The 21084-nt window shown below is 39.4% G+C and overlaps 4 protein-coding genes and 1 pseudogene across 8 annotated transcripts in view; 1 reads left to right on the forward strand and 4 right to left on the reverse strand.

Annotated features, from left to right (window-relative positions):
* The window catches only part of LOC148730033 (uncharacterized), a 6137-nt pseudogene extending 5446 nt beyond the window's left edge, over positions 1–691 (forward strand). The window contains exon 5 of the transcript XR_016001952.1: positions 1–691. This exon is cut by the window's left edge and continues 1629 nt beyond it. The product of XR_016001952.1 is annotated as an uncharacterized LOC148730033 (transcript).
* On the reverse strand, positions 376–2163 carry LOC148730034 (uncharacterized). Its single transcript, XM_088761077.1, has 2 exons — positions 1020–2163; positions 376–503 (listed from the first exon to the last, which is right to left on the reverse strand). The coding sequence occupies exons 1-2, from the start codon at positions 1450–1452 to the stop codon at positions 400–402; spliced, it is 537 nt and encodes a 178-aa protein (XP_088617203.1). The 5' UTR covers positions 1453–2163; the 3' UTR covers positions 376–399.
* A 1673-nt stretch (positions 2164–3836) lies between these two features.
* LOC148730035 (uncharacterized) lies at positions 3837–6068 on the reverse strand. The gene is made up of 2 exons (XM_088761076.1): positions 5622–6068; positions 3837–5360 (listed from the first exon to the last, which is right to left on the reverse strand). The coding sequence occupies exons 1-2, from the start codon at positions 5760–5762 to the stop codon at positions 4527–4529; spliced, it is 975 nt and encodes a 324-aa protein (XP_088617202.1). The 5' UTR covers positions 5763–6068; the 3' UTR covers positions 3837–4526.
* Positions 6069–7576: 1508 nt separating this feature from the next.
* Positions 7577–9469, reverse strand: LOC111325035 (uncharacterized). Of its 2 annotated transcripts, none has more exons than XM_088761078.1 (2): positions 9035–9469; positions 7577–8586 (listed from the first exon to the last, which is right to left on the reverse strand). In XM_088761078.1, exons 1-2 carry the CDS (start codon positions 9119–9121, stop codon positions 8425–8427), a joined length of 249 nt encoding a protein of 82 aa, XP_088617204.1. In that variant the 5' UTR covers positions 9122–9469; the 3' UTR covers positions 7577–8424. The 2 variants fall into 2 exon arrangements, with proteins under 2 accessions (XP_088617204.1, XP_022784467.1); XM_022928732.2 differs by having other exon boundaries at positions 8948–9446.
* A 2400-nt stretch (positions 9470–11869) lies between these two features.
* On the reverse strand, positions 11870–20392 carry LOC111325032 (uncharacterized). 3 transcript variants are annotated; one of them, XM_022928729.2, is made up of 2 exons: positions 19188–20392; positions 11870–13845 (listed from the first exon to the last, which is right to left on the reverse strand). In XM_022928729.2, the coding sequence occupies exons 1-2, from the start codon at positions 19218–19220 to the stop codon at positions 12838–12840; spliced, it is 1041 nt and encodes a 346-aa protein (XP_022784464.1). In that variant the 5' UTR covers positions 19221–20392; the 3' UTR covers positions 11870–12837. The 3 variants fall into 3 exon arrangements, with proteins under 3 accessions (XP_022784464.1, XP_088616873.1, XP_022784465.1); XM_088760747.1 differs by lacking the exon at positions 19188–20392 and adding an exon at positions 14436–14522; XM_022928730.2 differs by lacking the exon at positions 19188–20392 and adding an exon at positions 14436–14494 and having other exon boundaries at positions 11870–13877.
* Positions 20393–21084: the final 692 nt, after the last annotated feature.

A 21084-nucleotide genomic window follows, 5' to 3' on the forward strand; every position in this document is an offset into this window, starting at 1 on the left:
GCTAAATGTACCAATTTCTGTTGGAGCCTCCTTGCTTTGTCCATTACAGGCAATAGCGCCACTCTCCAAGGGAAATATTTAAATGCACAAAATATAACTTTGCATGAAAATTGAAGATGCAAAACAGTAGCTTTGGGTTGGGATTTATTACAACATTGAATTTCATAATACATTTGATTTCCCTACAAAACACTTAAGTTCTGTTTTAAATTACAAATGTTAGAATGAAAATTTTGGAAAGATAAAGTTAACTTAAGTGGAAACTGTTAACAGACTTGAACACCAGCTCAGGGAGCTGCCAAGCAAATTAACTCCATGGCCATTTCTTATATGTATTTACATATGGTCTAACACTTTCATGATCAGTTACATTCACATGGATGTACATGACATTGCATTTTAAAACAAAACCATATGTTCTCTGGACATTTCAAGTGAGTGAAAAACAATTCTTTTCATTTCTTTGGCTTTTAGTACAAAACAAGGGAACCAGTTGTTTTTCCCTGCAACCCAAACAACCCTAATCAAGGAACACAAATGCTGGTCATCAAAATATCTGACCTGTTAATTAACAAATGTTTGGAGCTGATATGTGCAATAATTTTCTATAAACAGCTGTCAGCTGCCAAAAAAATTGTTTCATGGCCATTCAATTAAATAGAACAGACCCTATGGGTAAGATTTTCTGAGAGGCTCTCTGGCAGTCTTTGTTCTTAAAAATATTTCCTACGAGGTTGGGTTATACTGATAAGTTGCCTTTTACTCTAAGGAGGGTAATGACTTACTTCATCAATTGGGGGATCTAAAAATAGCGGGGATTAAAATGCAATGGTCCTAAACTTTCCTAAAAACAAATTATGTCCACCGAATGAAACTGTCTGTTCACAACAGAGCTCAACTGATTAGTTTCTGTAAAGACAAGTCAATCGCAAAGTCGTTGAGGTCGTATCGTTGTACGTAAAACGAAACGACTACGCATTCCTTCTTTCTGTTATAACAACACAAGATTGGGGACTTACCTGTTACCACAACGGCAGCTCTCCCATTCAACAGGCTTACTCTTTTCCCTTTATGCATTACAGACTTGTAGACTCGTTTCTTGAGACAGTTTGCGCCTTTCATCCTAACTGGCGAAAACACTTTTTTAGCAGTATTGTTAGAGGACAACGTTAAAACGATTTTGAGGGTAGTTGTCTTCATGTCACCACCATACCCAACCACTAAAACGCAGATATGACGAAAAATGGGCCACGGAATGAATAGCGTTATTGGAGACATCAGCCCAGTGTTCTTTGACCTTGCTAATTTGCTGTAAATCAGATTCCCCATGTGCTTCACGTAGGAATCGACGACGGGGCCAACTAGTTCGATTTTATTGAGCATTCGTTCCTCCATAACGCCATTTAAGCCACGCATTCCATAGTTTGGCTTCCTTTTTGCGTTGTGGACCATTTGTAGCCATTGCGGTTGGACTGTCGACTTCAATAGAATAACAGACCGGTTCCAAAAACTCTCGTCACGCTCAGTTTGCCCTTTGGTCTCACCCAGATCAATTTTTTTTTTTCCGCCATTTTTTATTCTCAGACGCAAATCCGCTGCTAATTTATGAACCCGCGCAGTTCGAAGAAACTAATCCGCTGTCTACTTATGGAGCCCGCGCTAATGGGAGGAAATCGCCGGCCCAGTAACCAGCATGTGGTTTTCCCGCCATTTCTTTCACGTTTGCGGGTGCGCTTTGCCGTCTCTACGTGTAAGTAAGCTGTTTCGCCTTTGCTGTGTACGTAAGATTTTCTTCACTTTTCCTCTCACAGAGTAAAAGTTGATTGCCGGAAAAAGGGCACAAAACTATTCCTTCTAACTCGTACCAGGCTCCTCTCAAATCCGCCATGACTCAAGCTCACGTGCAGCTAAAGCAGCAAGGTTCATGCAATTTAACGTGGAAGGTGAAAGAGCAATCTGACGTTTGCCGTTTCACGTAAACACGGTGCTAAATCTCTCTTATAGGTTCACGTTACACGTGAAATATGTAAAATAGCGTCAACTTTGCTACTTCAATCCATAATCATTTTATCTAGTAACAGACGGGCCTCTTTAGCTTGTATATTTTGTTTTCCCAATAAAAATCTCAACGTAATTCTCCCCGTGTCTATTGCAAATGATGTGCACAAATAACCTTGAAGAGGAAAGAAAACTGCAAGAAAAAGTTCTCTAGAGCTATATTTGGAAAGCAAATCATGTTTACTAAAGAGTATCATTAACGCGCTAGTCTAAGCTAGCCGAGACAAACATCCCTTTGCTACCATTGCTATGATAAAAATACTGCTTTCTACCATTACCTGTAGAAAGCCTAATTAAAAGCCTAAAAAGTAATTGCAACTATTTACTTTACATTATAAATTGCGAAGAATACAAGTTGAACAGGCGAGGTAATTTACCAGTATATTCTCAGTTACATCGCACACGCAAAGCTGACACATCAATTGTAAGTGGATTAGCCCTGGCCAACGCAAAAACGTATAGTCTGATTGATAGTTAATGGAACACTTTGATTTTAAAGGTTCAAGAGCAATGCCAAGAGCAGTCGAAAAAGATTGTTGAGAAGCTCCAAAGACTCATCACCTCTCCAAGTCCAGCTCTGACACCATCAGCGCCAGCTGCGGATGTCCAGAATGGTTATGCTGATCCAGATATCGACAGTGTCACCATAAACCAACTTGGAAATGAGTATGTATCGGGAGGAAATTTTACTAGGGTCTACTTCTGCTGAGAGCTCGGTATAAAATATAAAATGACCCTTGCAGTGGTATTCACCGAAGTGGAGGTGGCTTGTGGTGGGTAAATATCCGCCGCTAGCCACTGACACCGAGGTAAATAACTGTTCTATTATATACTAAAACAGTGTGATAATATACATGGCACAAAAACACAATTTTTAACTCATTTGTTCCTCCAACGACTACGTTGTTTTCGGGCAAAGCTCCGCGCACGCTGCTTACAGGTGAATAGCAAGGGATATTATTAGTTTTAGTCGCCAATCGGAGCACGCCTTCAACACTATGCACTGTTTTAGCATATACATAAAGATAATAGACCGATTGCAGGCTATAAGGAAAAATCTAAAAAAAAAGCCTGAAAAAAAAAAAAAAAAAAAGACCTTCAGGATTTGAACATACTTAAGAACCCGTTAATTGATTCCGGTGCTCTGACTTTAGCGACTGAGCTTTGAGCCTACGGATGTTAAGAGGCGGTCAGCTGCAGGCAAACGTGTTCCCTTTATAGAGATAGAATGTGACAATGGACTTGAAAAAAATTCATGCTAACGGCAGGAATTGAGGGAAATGAACCATCACCACTTGGATCATTTCGCCATTGCCTATAATTTGCCTCCCCTCCCCCACAGGATTCAAGCCAAAGCTGAAAATGAAATTGTGTGTAGGTTTCTTGCTGTTTTAGTGCAAAAGAACGTCTTAACCGTTAAGTGTTAAAAACTGTTTGTTGTATACCTGCAGGCTTGATTCGCTTTCAATTAGAACCAGAGAGTCAGTCCAAACAGCTCAAAAATACACACAACAGATTGAAAGGTAACATACGTATAATATTTCACTCTTTGGAAAGGCCTTTGTATTTTGCTTTATGTTTTACGTTTGCTTCATGTTGATACGTTTGTATCAAAATTGTTTAACCGATTAAGTACTGCGCCAGTCAAAGGAATACAATTTGTCTTTGATTGGCTGAGACGTTTTGAAAAGCCATAGAAAAGGTCAAGTCAACCAAGATCAACCAGTAATAGATAGGAACAATTTTAAGCTTGATTCGTTGCATTTGAAAGCGAAACATTCAAAACTATAAAACTTGCTATTTTAATTTCTACTTCCTTGACAAAAATCTGTCATCGACGACACTCATAAAAGCTTAATAAATCCCTGAATTTTCTTTTTATTGCGGCTTAGCTTTCCTCCTTAAGTTAAAGATCATAAAAATTTCGGGACAACCAGAAAAAAAAACGGGTCATTTCCGACCAAAGAATAAATTATCAAGAAAAGGCGACCCTAACTTCGAACTGATTGAAATTTAATTTTCAAGCTCTAACAATAGCTTTGCCTAAAACCTCATTTGAATCGAGTATGAATACCTTCTTCTTAAAGCATTTCAAAACAAGTTTATGTCATACCCGTTCTTTTCTAGTTGAAATACAACTGCTCGAGCCTGCGTTAACGAATATCGTTTCTGAAATTTATCTGACACGTTTAAAAATTAAAAAAAAAAAACAAACAAACACAAACCTACAACGCCTCAGGGTTTTTCGATGTTTACCAAGTAGATATGCAAATAAAACGGGCGGTCAAAGAAGCCGCTCTTTGAAAAATTGTATAATTATTATCAAATGACGCATTTTATCAGAGGATAATTCAGGATTATTTCTAGCCCTCTGTAAAAAGGTACATCTAAAAACACTGCAAATCGACTGCAGATAAGTTTAGATGGAAAATGTCCAGCAATGGGAAATGTTTTCTAATTTTATCTCTTCATTCGTCTCCAGAAATGATTGTCAGCGAGCTTTCGTTAAAGCCAAGAGCCTCCAATAAGTCACCAACAGTTGCACTTTCCTTTAATATTTCATTAAGAAGCGTATCTCTTTTCAAAGGAACTGTAGATGAACCGTCAGGCGAGAATTTGCTCAACACGTCTTCGTTGAACAGTGATGCTTTCCCATATATCTTATGCGGTAGAGATTCGGGGAATTTGTTGTGCCAGGAGAAGTCGTCGTTTATCGACGTCTTGCACTCGTCTGGATAATCTAAGAAATGACCAAGCTGGTAATCTTTCCCGTTATCGCTGGAGATCGGGACAATTAACACTGATGGCAAGTAATCGAGACCCAAATGAACCTGAAGAAGCTTTGCGTACAGCAAGCCATGGTGTAGATTCGGCCCAAATGTGTCCTTCGATTGCCAGAAATTCAGCAGATCGCGCGTAGTTTTCCAATCAACCACGACATACTCATTCCTCTCTTTCTGTTTGTTGCGCCAACAGCCGATTGCGGTAGCGTCTCCTTGCCAGAAATATACTTCAGGGGACAGTTCACCTGTACTATTCATGTATCCGTACAAATGGAAATCACTTTCTAATAGTTCTATACCCATATCATCTTTCAGTGTTTTTATTAACGATGCGGCTGCCTTTTTTTCATCAGCGGAATACTTTGTAGTCTTCTCTCCCCTTATTGAGTCTTTGAGAAGTTTGTGCCATTTATTGCCGAGAACGTTGTCGTATGGTGGACCTGCGGGGCCAGCTACACGAAGAGATCCGGACCTCTGTTCCATATGGTCTTTAAAGCTATCTTTCACTTTCTTGCTCATCTGAAACAAAAGGGCGAGTAGTTATTAGAAGAAACACCACATAATGTGAAAAATTCTGATTAAAATGACCCTTCCGGTTTAGTGTTACGGGCCAAGAAGTTAATTTCTAAAGGAATTTGTCCGCAGTTCGAGTTCCATGGCATGCAACGCGAAGGATTATTATTCCTACTCTTTCTATTCAGACGGGAGACTAGTCCGGTGATAAGAAACAACCTATTGCATTTAAACACAAATTATAGGAATCCTTAAACTCGACCATACCCTGGGAAAGTGCCTAATCATCTTCCAGTCGCTATCGTCTGATGGGTTTAGGATCTTGATGTCGATTGGCTTGGGTTTGTCGTCCTCTATTTGCTTCCTCAGCTTTTGCAACTCTTTTTTCAAAGAGCTGGACGATGTCATTTTCAATTTTCTTCAATGTAATTTTGCCAGAATTAAAGCCAAATGCTTCACTAGAGGTTGGTCCCTCTCTTGATGCGATAAGTGATGAGGAAGTAAAATGCTAGAGGTGAAGAGACTAGGGCGAGACAAGATAATGACATGTTTAGACTACTTCCTGCTCAAATCAAAAGCTCTTCGCTAATTATCAAGAGCGGCCTGAGCCGAGTTGGGCGTCTGCTGCTGCTGATAGTAGACTAATTTTCCATCATAACTGGGTCATCGATGAGTTCGCTCTCGTCTTGATAGCCATAGAAAAGACCAAACTGAGCATTAAACTTGCTTATGTCGGAGATGAGGACAATTAATAGAGAGATTTAGCGCCGCGTTTATGTGAAACATGAACGGCAAGAGTGACCACGTGACCTGATTTTCCCGCCATTTTTTTCACGTTTTCGGGTGCGCTTTGCCGTCTCTACGTGTAAGTAAGCTGTTTCGCCTTTGCTGTGTACGTAAGATTTTCTTCACTTTTCCTCTCACAGAGTAAAAGTTGATTGCGGGAAAAAGGGCACAAAACTATTCCTTCTAACTCGTACAAGGGTCCCCTCAAATCCGCCATGACTCAAGCTCACGTGCAGCTAAAGTAGCAAGGTTCATGCAATTTAACGTGGAAGGTGAAAGAGCAATCCGACGTTTGCCGTTTCACGTAAACACGGTGCTAAATCTCTCTTCTAGGTTCACGTTACACGTGAAATATGTAAAATAGCGTGAACTTTGCTACTTCAATCCATAATCATTTTATCTAGTAACAGACGGGCCTCTTTAGCTTGTATATTTTGTTTTCCCAATAAAAATCTCAACGTAATTCTCCCCGTGTCTATTGCAAATGATGTGCACAAATAACCTTGAAGAGGAAAGAAAACTGCAAGAAAAAGTTCTCTAGAGCTATATTTGGAAAGCAAATCATGTTTTCTAAAGAGTATCATTAACGCGCTAGTCTAAGCTAGCCGAGACAAACATCCCTTTGCTACCATTGCTATGATAAAAATACTGCTTTCTACCATTACCTGTAGAAAGCCTAATTAAAACCCTAAAAAGTAATTGCAACTATTTACTTTACATTATAAATTGCGAAGAATACAAGTTGAACAGGCGAGGTAATTTATCAGTATATTCTCAGTTACATCGCACTCGCAAAGTCGTTTCTTTTAAATCGCCCAGTGGCTGCAGTCTAATACATAGACCATCGAGTCACACTTTGATGAAAATCTAAATTTTCCTTCTCCATCCTCAGCCATTGTTTCAATTTTAGTTGTTTAGCAGTCCTCCTTAACGTAAAGATCATAAGCTTTGCACGTGCGAGTCACGAAAACTTGAAATTTCGGAACAAGGCATATGAAAAAAAAAAACAAACAAAACAGGTTATTTCCGAACAAAGAGTAAAGGTGGCCCAAATTTCGAACTGATTGAAATTTCATTTCCAAGCTCTAACAATAGCTTCACCTAATAAAAACTCATTGGAAAACAAGCTGCAGGTACGAAAGCTTTAATTAGAGAACCACCTATGGTGTAACGAAAAGCAGAGATAATCGTTGGATATCATTGGTTCTTGGCGTCTCTGAGAATGAATATTAAATGAACCAAGATAAACATTGAGGGAAATTTCAAATTCATGTGATAATACGAGTAAGTATACCTTCTTCGTTAAAAATTTAAAAAATGCTACGTTATGCCCGTTTTTTTCCATTTGAAATGCAATTGCAGGAGACTTCGTTGACGAATATCGTTTCTGAAATTAATCTAACACGATGAAACATAAAAAAATAAGCAAACAAGCCTGAAACGCGTCAGAGATTTTTAATGTTTAATAGGTAGATATGCAAATAACGCTGTCGGTCATTTGAAGCTGCTCTTTGAAAAAATTGTATAACTATTACCGAATAACGCCTTTAATCAGAGGTTAATTCAGAACAATTTCTAACCCTCTGTAAAAAGTTAAATTTAATCGCACTGCAAATTGTCTAAACATAAGGTTAAGCGGGGAATGTCTTGCAATGGGAAATGTTTTCTGATTTTATAGCTTCATTGGCCTCTAGAAATGATTGTTAGCAAGCTTGCTTATAGCCAAGGGCCTCCAATTAATCACCAACAGTTGTGCTTTCGTATAAAATATATTTAAGAGGCACATCTTCTTTTAGCAGAAACTGCACCGTAAAACACGTTCCCGTTGAACAGGGATACTTTCCCATATATCTTAGGTGATATAGATTCAGGTATTTTAAGTATACCAAGCGACGTCGTTTATCCTCTTCTTGCACTCGTGTGCATAATCAAAGAAATGACCGAACTGAACATCTTTTCCGTTATCGCTGGAGATGGAGACAATTAACACCGATGGCAAGTAATCGAGATTCAAATGAATAAATGTTTTCGAGGAGTCCCAGAAACTCGGCAGATCTTGCGTAACTTTCCAGTCAACGATGACGTACTCAAACCTCTTCCTCTTTTTGTTGTACCACAAGCCGATTGCATCAGCGTTTCCTTGCCAGTAGTATACTTCCGAGGACAGTCCACTTTTACTTTTCATGTATCCGTTCAAAGGGAATTCACTTTCTATTGGGTTTATATTCATTTTATCCTCCAGTATTTCAAATAACGATTCGGCTGCCGCTACATCTTGATCCTCCTACTCTGTCATCTCCTCTCCCTTTATTGATTCCTTCAGAAGGTCGTGCCAGGCAGTGCCGAGAGCGGTGTAACATGGTGCAATTGTGGGTCCAGCTTCAGCCAGAACTGCGACTTTTATTTGCAAATCGTTTCTAAAGCTATCTTTGATAGTCTCATTTATCTGAAATAAAGGGCGAGTAGCTATTAGAAGCAACGCCACATTATGTTAAAAGTTCTGATTGAATGACCCTTTAAGGTTTAGTCTCACGGGCCAATAACTTATTTTCTAAAGGAATTTGTCCGCAGTTCGAGTTCCATAGCATGCAAAGCGAAGGATTATTATTGCTACGAATATCTGAACTTGTGGTTCTTTCACTCTTTACTACATATGCATTCAAATTAGCCTGGTACTGCACGGCATCACCAGAAATTTGCTAAATGAAAGGGCGGGAAACTAGTCGGGCCATCGGAAACAGCCCCTTGCGTTTTTAAAAATACAAATTATGCTATAATTCCTAAGGAATCATTAGATTCGATCATACCCTGTCAAAGTACTTGATCTTTTTCAAATGGCTTTCAGTTGATGGTTGTAGGATCTCCACATCGTCTAGCGTGCTAGGTTTGTTTACCTCAGTTTTCTTCCTCAGGTTTTTTAATCTCCTTTCGGACGACGTCTGAGAGATATCTAGTGACGCAAACAAATCTGACAAGCTCATTTTCTATTTTCTTCAACGTAATTTTGTCAAAATTAGAACCAAATGCTTCACCAGAAGTCGGTCTCTCTTTTGATGCGAAAAGCGATGACAATGTGAAATGAGAGAGGTGAAGAGACTTGTGCGAGACAAGATAATGACATGTTTAGACTACTTCCTGCTTGAAATCAAACGCTCTTTGTTAATCATCCACGCGTAGCTTGAGTTCAGCTGCAAAGGAGACTAGCATATCATTATAAGTGGGTTATTCATGGCTTTGGTGTCGTGTAGATAAGGCCCCCATTTATTTGGTCTTGGGTACCCGAGACAACCCAACCCCCGAGTTACCCTTGGCGAGCCAACTTTTCAGTTATTTCTTTACAAAATTCAGCCGCCCGTTTATGAGGTTGTGAACTGGTCTAGGGGAGGGGAGATAACTCGGGGGGTGGGTGGGTGGGGGGGGGGTTGGGCGAGCGAGTTGTCTCACCTTGGTAGGTAGAGAACCCTGGCAGGCGGGACAACTTTTTTTCATGTAAACACCTTGTCTCGCCCACCCGAGACGAGACAACTCGAACAGGAAATGCGTGCGCACGCTATGACCAGAGCACGTGCGTATTGCAGCTATTCTTTTCCAATCGTTCGCACTCTGTCGGATATATAACCTGGTCTGGCTGAACGAGGGTTAGCAGATGACAAATTTCATGTAAACGTTCAGTAGAGTTGTCTTGTGAGGAGTAGGCTTAGCCACAAGTTACTCGGTAACTTTTCGGCAAATTTTGAGATTTTCAGCAACTTTTTAGAATTTTGGCAACTTTTAGAATTTTCGGCAACTCTGGGCTTTCTGAGGTTCTTTGAAGCCACTTTCTTCACGTTTTGAGCCACATTAGTCAGTTTTCGATAGACATTTATTCAATTTATTCTAAAATACAATAATTAGCCCCCCCCCCCTCCCATGGGTTGATTTTTGTGATGACTTTTCACGAGGTCAGCGGTATCACGTTGCACGTTTTTCAAGATGGCGGACAATTATAGTGACTATTTGTTGATCAAGTGAAATGGAAAGAACCTCTGATATTATCTTTGGACTTTGACAAATAAAGTTTTGATAAAAAGCAATGTGCGAATTTTTAATCTTTAGCACCCAAAAAAGGTACAAAAAGCAGAAACATTTTGGCAACTTTTCGGCAACTTTTTGGAAATTCAGCAACTTTTCGGCAACTTTTTGGCAACTTTTAGACTCTTTTATCGGCAACTTTTTTGGGATTCATCGGCAACTTGTGGCTAGGCCTAGTAGGGAGAGTTGTCTCGGGTACCCGAGACAACCCTCCCTACCCTCCCTCGGGTACCCGAGACAACCCTCCCTACCCTCCCTCGGGTACCCGAGACCATATGAATGAGGACTTATACTGGTGGCGCGGGGTAAATCAAGTGGGGAACTCGGGTTAGTTTTTTTCTGTTGTGTCGCCGGCCTCTCGGAGCCCTTACCCCATCATAGACTATTTTTTGTGACAAACTATAAACCCATTTCAGACCGAAAATTCCTTATTTCCGGAATTTTCATACTCCTGAAGCCCCGAAAATGTGAGTCTCTATTCGAGTAACTTAAATGAAAATGCAATCCTGTCATAGTCAGTCCAGTCGTGAAAATACGACCCTATCCAGCGGCACATCCCATTAGCCTATTCCTGGGAAGCAACCCCCCGCCCCCCGCCCCTCAAGGGGAGTCAAGCCCCGGTGTAAGTACTTTGTAACAATGTTCGAAGAATCCCGGAATTTCAGTAGATCACATTTAGTCTTTTAAGTTAACAAGGGCATAGTTATTGTTGCATCGCTACCCCTCGTCGAAGTATCAACCGATTGCATCAGCGTCTACTCTCCATATACTTCGGATGACAAGCAGTTTTCACTCATCATGTAGCCATTCTGATTCTAGTAAATAATGATAAAGAAAAAAAAAAAGAGTAACGCAATGAATAAACAAGAGCCTGCATATGGTGCGGAGTTATGCGCGAATATTTGTTCGCGGACATGATCAGTCCTGATAAGAGAACAGTTTTCGTGCACAAAGCCCGAGGAAAACTCTTAGCTTCGAGGAGCAGATAACTTCTTACAACAAATTTACGAGCATACTTTCGTGACAAATGGAAGCGAGTGTATCTATTATTCTCCAGATATTTTTGTAACGCGCGGGTGAAATGTTAATTAACGAACAATTTATTGTCTACTACGTAGAATGTTCCCTTTTCGATGTTCTTAGGCACGATTTAATGAACAAACAAACATCTTATATTCTGTAACAACAGCTGAACGCTCTCTCGTATTAGATAAAATTTTTAATGAAAACTTTTATCGACATGGATGCAAGGTTCCAATTCGGAAATATCACTTGGGGTATTTCACCGAATAGTCCCAATGTTAGCTAAGGTATATTACGCACGTGATGCGTTTAGACCAATCGCACCCGAGCAACCGAGCAAAAATATTTATTGGGTTGTAATTACCAAATAGTCTTCCAAGTTAAGCAAGTCAGTGTTAAATAAAATCCACAGAAGACATGCATTCTTTTACAGACGTCTTCAGTGAAAACATACTGGGGTTTTTATACTCATCACTACTTGGTAAAAATGTCTCAGAAATAATGAAAGGCCGGGTACATCGTCTTCGCAGGCCGGCAATTTGAATTACATTAAGAATGTTGGAGAACAAAAATCATGCTCGTGGCCTCTCATGCATGCATATGCATGTAGTAGAATAAATGAACGCTAACGCACATCAATTGATTGTTAATTTTATTTAATCAAACTAACTTTCAAACCGATAACAACATTAAATGCGGTAAGTCAATTGTTGAAGCTTATAAACTAGAAAACGTTTTTCCTACAACATGCACGCCAGCGATAAAAAAAAATTCGAAAAGAGTGAGTCATTTACTAAAAAACACTGTTTAAGATGTACTCAGTTCTTTTGATGCTTATCTAATCCTTTACTAAGGCTTTTCTAAGTCTCCATAACGATCATTATTGCAATTCTCTAAAAAATAAATTTTCAAGAAAAGTCGCCTAAGAAAAATCACGGGCCCTGAATAGAAACAACAAATGAATCGTTTTAAACACTGTTAAAGATGTTTCACTCAGTTTCCTTTCCTTTTGAACGTAAATAGAATCAAGGTTTGGAGTCTTGATCTCCTGCCATACAATAAGTATTATATATCAAAATAAAAGTAGCTAATAACTTCATGACTTAAATTTTTTGCGCTCTACAATTTCAGTTTGCTGTCGACTTACGATGCTAAGTCACTGCATTACCTTTGTAAAACGTTATTCGGTAAAAGACAATTATATAAAAAGCTATTATGCGAATATTTTGAAGTAGCAAATGACTCATTTTAAGCAATGTTAAAGATGTACTCAGTCAAACTGGCCAAATTGAACAGATATAGTCATATAAAAGGAAAATGTTCAAAACTTTAAAACTTCTCATCTGAGTTTCTACATCCTTGACAAAAGTTTTTCTCATTGATGATCCTCATAAAAGCTGGACGAATCACTGAGTTTCTATTAATTTGGCTTAGTTATTTCAGTCAGTCAACACGTTTCGGTAAGATGTGGAACAAATCCATGAACCTTTTGACAATTAGCGCCACAGTTTCTTTAAAATCATCTTTTCTACTTGAAATGTCCACTTGGTAGATAGCTCTTGATTAAGGAACTTCCTGACTTGTAATGGGCAGCTTTTTCATCTCAGTTTTTCTCCACTGCCTGTGCAATGGCTGACAGCATATTTTTGGCAAGTTTACCTTTACATTCTTCTTGTATAGTCTTCTTCTGTTTCTCCAACCATTCGTCCACGTAGTTGCGGTCTGTGCCCTCTGTAGGCATAGCATCGAAGTCAGTCTTGACCTCCGGTAACGCTGCATAAAACACTTGGCAAATAGACTTCATATCCCTGGCCTCTACCTTCATTACTTTGAAGAAGATAAATTGTGGGTCGCCCTCGCTCTTTTTGGCGCTATTTTCGAACTTTTGCAGTTCATGTTCCATAACAGAGAAAAAGCCAGCTGCTTTAGAAATTCCATCAATGAAGGCTTCAAAGGCAGGAACGAGGGTTTTTTCCACTATCAAGGCGGCTGCCTCTTGAATCTGGGCTTGCTCTCCTGCAGCAGTGGCTTCTGCCAAATCTTTATCACCAGAGGCGTTTAATATGGGGCCGGCAATCGCACCAACGACCGGGATGAAGGAAAGTGCCGTCGCCCAAGAGCGTTTAGTACCTGCCTCTTTCTCAAGCGCTGCCTTCTTCTTTTCAAATTTTGACGCAAGATTTGCTATTTTTCTCACCAGAATACCAGCTTGGTCTCTTCTCTTCTTAAGGGGTACCAAAATATCGTGATGCAGTTTCAAGAGCGTCATACAGAGTTTCTTGTACTCAGCAGCTTCCTTGCGGATCGTTGGTATACTTTCACACCACTCATCGAACGTCAGAGCGTCAAAGTAATCAAAGAATGCACTGATGGATGTGACAAACTCGGCTGTTATAGGAAGAATACCCTCAATATACACCATTGCATCATTCCTAGTGTCGTCGCGGAGTTTTCTGAACTCCTTGGCAACTTCTTCGTCAGTGCCCACCGCTTTTTCGGCGTAGAGGGACCTCATGGAAAGGGAAAACAGTCTCATATCGACAGACATGCCCTTCACTTTCTGCCGCAGCTCGTCGACTTCCTTCTTTGTTTTTTTCTCCATGGCATTCATCTGCGAGTAGCAAATTGATCGCTCTTTAAAACCTATTTGCGGTAAGGTACTCCTTGAGTATCAACGTATAGAATATATGCCCCCAAGTTATTTACTAAGAAGGAGGTAAGTTATTTTTTTCCGACAACTTATGCGCAAGATTTCTCACGACCTAATTAAGAGCGCCTTTACAAAAATAATCCTGGAATGATTCGTAAATTCTTCCATGGGATTACCATACATTTATATTCAAACTGAAAAAAATTAATTAAATGTTACTTCAAGGTAAAACCCTTGAGTCAGTGAGGTTCTGAAAATTCATCTCAAGTTTGCAGGATAAATGAGTAAGATCAGATGTTACTCACTTCTGAGGGTAAATTCTGATGACAAAGGGCAGTCTCACTGGTGAAGGTTTTTGGAAACAAGTGAGAGAAAACAGACGGTTTACCACAAAATTGAAAAGAAGAAACCATCGGCGATTAGAAAACAAAGCAACCTATTGGACGTACGTCCCTTGTGTAAAGGAAACAGATAAGAAGGATCATAAAATCATAGTTAGTCCCCTCTACTTACTATAATAAAACGAGCTACAGGAAAGCATTTTGGTTCACCTTGACACTGAGGTTTAAACTTGAAAGGCGAAAAAATCGCTGAATCTTCTGGGCTAGCTGAATAGCGTAGTCTGTGAAGCTCTGATGCAACTGATTCACATAGAAACTGTTCAGCTGTTTTATAGAGCTAGAAAAGAAAGCCGGCAGAGAGCCAGTATCATAAAACGTTTTTTTGCCGTTCAGGAATGGACATGTGCTCTACGAAGCTGGAATTGATATTTTTATCTGGGAAACACTTTGAAAAATATATTTATAATCCCTTAAGCTTTAAAAGATGGTTTTTAAAAAAAACAAAACAAAACAAAAAACAAAGGCTCAAAGCTGATGGTTATTGCGTGTACTGTACATCGTTTTATGAATAAAAAAATCCGTTATCTGATGGTTCTGCTCCGCAGTGTTATTATGTATACATTTTCATTTTCAAGAGATGGAACGTATATCATTTTCAAGAGATGGAACGTATATCATTTTCAAGAGATGGAACGTATATCATTTTCAAGAGACAATATGGCGGACGGTCACGTTTTTAGAGCTCTTAGATACTGGATCATTCTGCTTTATTTCTACGTTTGTTTCTCTGGTGCACTCCTTCCCAAGACTAACCTGACCTCGATATATCTGGTGATACTCTTCTCTTCATTTCTCACGGTCTGACGACAGTGAAAATTCAACATTTTAACCATCGGTCACCGAGCTCGCAACATGCAAAGAATCTCCAGCTGCCGAATTCAAGACTTCTACTCCTTGGATGCCGTTTTACGATTAATTCCTCTCTTTCCTTACTACTTATTCGTCTCGCAAATGATGTTGAACTTCAACCTGGTCCTGTTGGCTCCTCTAGTTCACATGACATCCTGTCTGATCTTCGGGATTTGTCAACGAAAAATGGGCTTAAAATTATTCATCAAAATATCAGAGGCCTCGTGGCGAATAAGGATAGTCTATGCCAAATGATCGATGATTCCAAGCATATAGACATCATATCCCTCAGTGAGACTCGTCTATCGGACAGTGAAGAGGCTCAAGTTCAACTGGATGGCTATACGTTCATTAATAGACCGAGGAAAACAGGCAAAGGTGGAGGTGTGGGAGTTTATATCTCCTCTTCTGTCCCCTTTCATAGAAGACTAGACCTGGAACGCGATGGGATCGAATGTATCTGGATGGAAATTCTATTTCCAAAATCTAAGGGTATCCTTATTGGTTTTATTTATCGCCCCCCGAGTTCTTCAAAGTATCTTTGTGCAGATTTTGAAAATAAACTGGAGTCGATGCTTTCTGCTGTATCATCTGAAAACAAAGAATGCATTTTGACAGGCGATATCAACTGCAATTATTTGGTAAGCTCAGACAACAAAGAACTGAAGGCAATGCTATTGTCTTTTGGCCTTAAACAGCTAATCAAGGATCCCACGAGGGTAACGCAAGATTCAAAAACACTGCTAGATGTGATTTACACAAATCGCCCTCAGAATGTTTATAGTGTTAAAACCATTCCCGCCGGCTTAAGTGACCATGATATGATTGGTTGTGTCCGGAAGCTGCATAACCATAAATTCCAGCCAAGAACCATCACCTGTCGAAACTATGCTAATTATGATCCTATATCCTTTTGCAATGATTTACGGTCCAATAGTCTCACACCTGTCTTTAAATCCTCCTGTGTTAATGAAGCATGGTCTTTTTTGAAAGCCATTCTGAAAAAATGTATTGATAAGCATGCGCCAGCTATAAAGAAGAGGATCAAAGGGAAACTCTGCCCATGGCTTACACAGAAGGTAAAGCAAGAAATGAATACCAAAGATCAGCTTTTGAGAAAAGCGAGAAAGACAAATCGTGAAATTGACTGGTCTTCGTACAAGCGCCAACGAAACAAAGTTAACGGTATGGTAAAAATTGCAAAAGCAGGTATCACCGTGAACTCTTAGAGGAGACTGTGGGTTCACCTAACAAATTTTGGTCAGCTATTAAAAAACTATACCCTACAAAGTCTACAAAGGAACCAGGAGCAGCTTTTCTCGTTAATGGAGCAGTAGAAACCGACAAAGAGGTTATTGCAAATTCGTTCTGCAAATTCTTCACTGATGTTGCGGGATCTCTAAAAAGAAAGATCTTCCCTCTTTGTAATTTTGTCTGGAAAAGGCCCCTTACACTCAGCAGCCGCTAGAGAACTTTGAGTTTAGATCATTCTCGGATAAGGTTGTCTTTAATGCATTAAAGAGCCTTAAGAGAAATAAGTCCTCTGGCCTTGACAACTTTCCTTCTGGAATGTTAAAGGACTCTGCTGATATAATAGCCAAGCCTCTCACGCATATAATTAACCTGTCTCTCGCAACAGGGTCTATACCTACTGACTGGAAAGCGGCTAAAATTGTACCACTTTTTAAATCTGGTTCAATGGCCGAAATCGACAATTATAGGCCTATTTCAATACTTCCTTCAATGTCAAAGATCCTGGAGAAAGTGGTATTTAAGCAGCTGATGGCTCATTTTGAACAGAATGGTCTACTTTCTCATTTTCAGTACGGCTTCCGTCGCATGCGCTCTACTGAACTGGCCGTTACTCATCTAACCGATGTTATCAGAAGAGAAGGTGAGAATGGTAACCTGACAGGCTGTGTTTTCATCGATCTATCAAAGGCGTTTGACACCATCAGTCACTCTGGCCTCCTGAGCAAGCTTTCAACTTACGGAGTTCGTGGAACAGAACTCGCATGGTTCACTGATTACCTTTTCTGCAGATCACAAGTTGTCCAATATAAAGGCGTGCTATCAGAACCTCAACCCATTCTCACAGGTGTTCCTCAGGGAAGTATCCTGGGTCCTATCTTATTCATTATCTTTTTCAACGATGTACATAAACCGCTTCAACACTCGAAGATTATCACTTATGCCGACGATTCAGTCATCTATACCTCTTCTAAAGATATTGATACTATACAGAGAAGCCTTAGCGAGGATATGAATAACCTGTGCGAGTGGTTTAAAGACAACGAACTAATCATTAACCTAAAAAAGGACAAGACGGAGTCTATGTTATTTGGAACAGCTAAAAGAATCAACCTTCAAGACAAGGAACTTTCTGTTAATGGGACACTCATCAATAACACCTCTACCTATAAGTACTTAGGTGTTCACCTTGACTCATCACTAAACCTTGCATCACATTTTGACCGAATCTATAAAAAAGCTGCAACCAGAATTAATCTCTTGCGATCAATTCGTCCTTTGATCGGCCAAAAGTGTGCAGAATCGATCTATAACACTATGATCGCACCTATTTTCACCTATTGCGGAACACTTGGTCTTAGCTTTCCGGATTACCGAAAGGAAATGATAAAGAACATCGAACGACGAGGCTTTAAAGTTATTGGCAATAGTTCTTTTAATCCCCCATCCATGAACAATTTGATCAAGCGTAAAAGCTGTTTGTTTGTTTTCGACTGTCTCCTGAATAATGTTTGCACACCCTTTAAGAACTACTTCGAAAGACTGGTTCATTCTAAGGCCACTAGGAATAACGGTATATCAGTGAAATTACCCAAAGTACGTTTAGAATTTGGTAAAAGAGCTTCTATTACCAAGGAGCAAAGACTTTCAACAACCTGCCTGCTGAACTATGGTCGTTAGATTCGAGACTGAAATTTAAGAACAAATTGCGAGATTATTTTAGTTAAAAATTCGATCTAAACGTGGTTATAGGTATCCTTTTTCAGAGCATTTTATTTTATTGTATGCTTTTCTAGACCTTAAGATCAATGATTATATCTTGTTAGGTTTTATTTTATTTATTTATTTATTATTTTGACAGGACCCCAAGGACAACAGTGTTACACACTGATGGGTTTTCAATCCTGTATAAAAATTCGTTATTATTATTATTATTATTAGATGGAACATATATCATAGACATCTTAACTACTTTTGGCAGGAAACGTGCCGAACATGGAGTCTGCATGTGTTAAGACAAATTGAGATGTGATTCATTTTTACGAAAAGACTGGGGCTCTGACGTCAAGCTTTGCCAAATCGTTCTTGTCTTTCTTGGAATTGCGTGAAACGCCTGGCACAAAAGTACTCGTAAACGCACGGTTTTATATTTATTTACAGCCCAAGGCCCGCTCCTTTGTTACCACGTCTATTTAAGGTAACTCGCTCTCTTTCTTTTTTGCGTCATTATGACGCCACGAAAATGAGGACGTTTTGCTCTCGCCAATGTGGGGTGGGTTCGATTCCTGAACCTGCAGTCGTGTATTATGTAGCTTTTTAATTGGTCTCCATTTCAAATGTTTTTCCTTCAGCTTTATTAACTTTCTCCCTTTCTTGACGGAAACAGCATTCAAAATTCCAATTTAGAGTGCTTTTTTTTCCTTGACCTATCCGTTCCCCATCTGGAAAGGACTTCCAAATTGAGTAGCTAAAATGAATCTTCTGGAAAATGATAGCGGCCATTGTAAAACATCTTAACCTGGACAAAGTTATGAGCCGAAGGGAATTTTCTAAATGGCATCAACATCGCTAGTTCATTAATGAATTTCGTAAATTTGTTCAGCCTAAGCCGTCGTTCTTAAAGACTAATAAGTCCGCATAAGCTCTGAAACCTTTTATTGACCCATGTAATATTACTTGTTATAATGATCACCTGGGTGACATCTTTGCATAGTTTTAGGCTGAACATGCCAGCCTCAATCCTATTAGATGAAAATAAGGATTTCATTTTTTAAGGGTTTACAAAAAGGCAAGTGGATGTACCTTACAAGTCCTCCAGCGACACAATGTCATCATCGTTGCGCAATTGTTCCAATATTTTCATTTTCCATTTTCCATTTTTTTTTCACAAAAAAAGACCTTATGGTGGTTCAAATATTTGCTTATCGCATGATGCAACATATGTTCAAACTTCCATGTCTTAGAGAAGCAATCACTCTCTCTCGTTTTAATGGATGATAGGTTGGTGATCGCTTTAGAGGTAAAGAGATAAGACAAAACACAGAGTACAGAACAGTGACACGAAAGAACAGAGAGGAAGTGAACTGGCAACATGTATCGAAGTACCGTCTGCATGAACACACCAGTCCTGCTTCCGTAGAGCAGCAAACATAGATTCCCTTCTAGTTTTACATATAAATATAGCATTGCGATGAACTCAGTAACACGCTTTAGAGTTAAGTTGGCCTATTAATCTCACTAGTTATCAAACTTTGTTTTATCTATCTTTGGTCAGTCTTTTGTAACTTGTTTCGTGACTCATACGCGCCACAACGTTTAGTCAGATATAAATTGTTAGTCATTTCATTCTTTTGTCGAGACATGTAATAATATTTTGTAAGAAAATAATCACTCCGACAACCAAAGGTCAACTAAAGCGAACACCTGAGTCATTATATTACGCGCTATGTTTGGGCGCAAACCACACTAATCCGTTTTTAGAGCCATCTATTTTAGTCCTAGCAAAAAGGGAAGCAAAGTACTTTACCCACTCTTTTTCTTCAGTCTTGCTCTTGTCTCTACCACTAGTTCATTTTCATTTAAAAACGCATACCTTAAGATTTATACCTTTTCAACTATCACGAGTCCGCACCAGAGAGACCGAAAACACTGGCAGTGAAAGGCGAAAGTACGTGCAATGTTTTCGTCATCCTTTTCAAAAGCCTCCATTTTCACATGTCCATACAAAAACGACGCATTAAAAAAAGATGCATTTAAAAGAGCTCCACAGTTTCCGAAAGTGTTCGTTGTCCTGAGCGTTTTTGGGTATGCTTGTGTCGATGACAGGCAAACAGCATCAAAAAAGGAAGTACGCGCTTACGAAGACACATAAGAATCTTTGTGGCCTTAAACTGCAGGCCGTAACCTGAAACAATATCCCATGATTCGTGAGATAGTTAGCTGAAATGACTTTGCTTCCTCAGTTCTCATATAGGGGAATCCTTGTTTACAACATTTGCCTTATTAGCATAAGCAATTCAGTTTCTGATGGAGCTAAAAATAAGTCAGTTCTGAATATCGAAAGGTCAAAGTACGACTAACTCGGCCAATGAACACGAGCCTGATGCATCGAATGCTTTTTGTGCAACACGGGTTTAAAAACTCAAAATTTTACATAGAATGTATGAGCTCATTAGCGCTTTTGCCACCCAGAAATTTTCCAGTTTTTGATGGACTATTTCTCCTTGAATATTACACCCGAAGAGCTAAAAATTTCACCATGTACTAAGGTTTTCTAGCTCTTTAGCTGCCTGAAGTCAATTTGTATCTAACAAGCTTCCTTCTTTACGCAAAGCTGTATGCAAATGAGCAAAAATGTAAACAATGACGTCAGCATGAATCCGCCTATTGCCAGTGTTAAAATTCAGACTGGGAAATGCGGGAGAAAGCCGAGCTCATGCACCACGATTTAGAGCTTTCTAGAAAGGTTTCGTAAGCACAAACATATACCTAGGGCCCCTAACACGCTGAGCTATTGGAAAAATAAGACAAAAAAACAATTCCTCGAGAAATTTGATCCCCATTCAAGTAAAAGGGGATAAAACATAATTTTAGAAACAAATCAACTTATTGACCAAAACTTGATACAGACCGCTTTAACGATCGTCAAATAAATCGTCTTATCTTTAAATACAAAGTAGCGTAGTAATTTTGTAATTTT

This window comes from Stylophora pistillata, chromosome 5 (assembly GCF_964205215.1).
Source record: "Stylophora pistillata chromosome 5, jaStyPist1.2, whole genome shotgun sequence".
Taxonomy (NCBI): domain Eukaryota; kingdom Metazoa; phylum Cnidaria; class Anthozoa; order Scleractinia; family Pocilloporidae; genus Stylophora; species Stylophora pistillata.

Excerpts from the sequence above, each read along its gene's own strand:
- LOC111325035 (XM_022928732.2), bottom strand. The coding sequence starts at position 9,121 with ATGAGCTTGTCAGATTTGTTTGCGTCACTAGATATCTCTCAGACGTCG. Across the intron at positions 8,587-8,947 it reads AGATCAAGTACTTTGACAGG|ATAAATGAGACTATCAAAGA; the intron begins GTATGATCGAAT and ends CCTTTATTTCAG.
- LOC148730034 (XM_088761077.1), bottom strand. The coding sequence starts at position 1,452 with ATGGTCCACAACGCAAAAAGGAAGCCAAACTATGGAATGCGTGGCTTA. Across the intron at positions 504-1,019 it reads AGCTGCCGTTGTGGTAACAG|GGAAAAACAACTGGTTCCCT; the intron begins GTAAGTCCCCAA and ends TTTGGGTTGCAG.
- LOC111325032 (XM_022928729.2), bottom strand. The coding sequence starts at position 19,220 with ATGATGACATTGTGTCGCTGGAGGACTTGTAAG. Across the intron at positions 13,846-19,187 it reads GTCGCTGGAGGACTTGTAAG|ATGAATGCCATGGAGAAAAA; the intron begins GTACATCCACTT and ends TGCTACTCGCAG.
- LOC148730035 (XM_088761076.1), bottom strand. The coding sequence starts at position 5,762 with ATGACATCGTCCAGCTCTTTGAAAAAAGAGTTGCAAAAGCTGAGGAAG. Across the intron at positions 5,361-5,621 it reads TGATTAGGCACTTTCCCAGG|ATGAGCAAGAAAGTGAAAGA; the intron begins GTATGGTCGAGT and ends CTTTTGTTTCAG.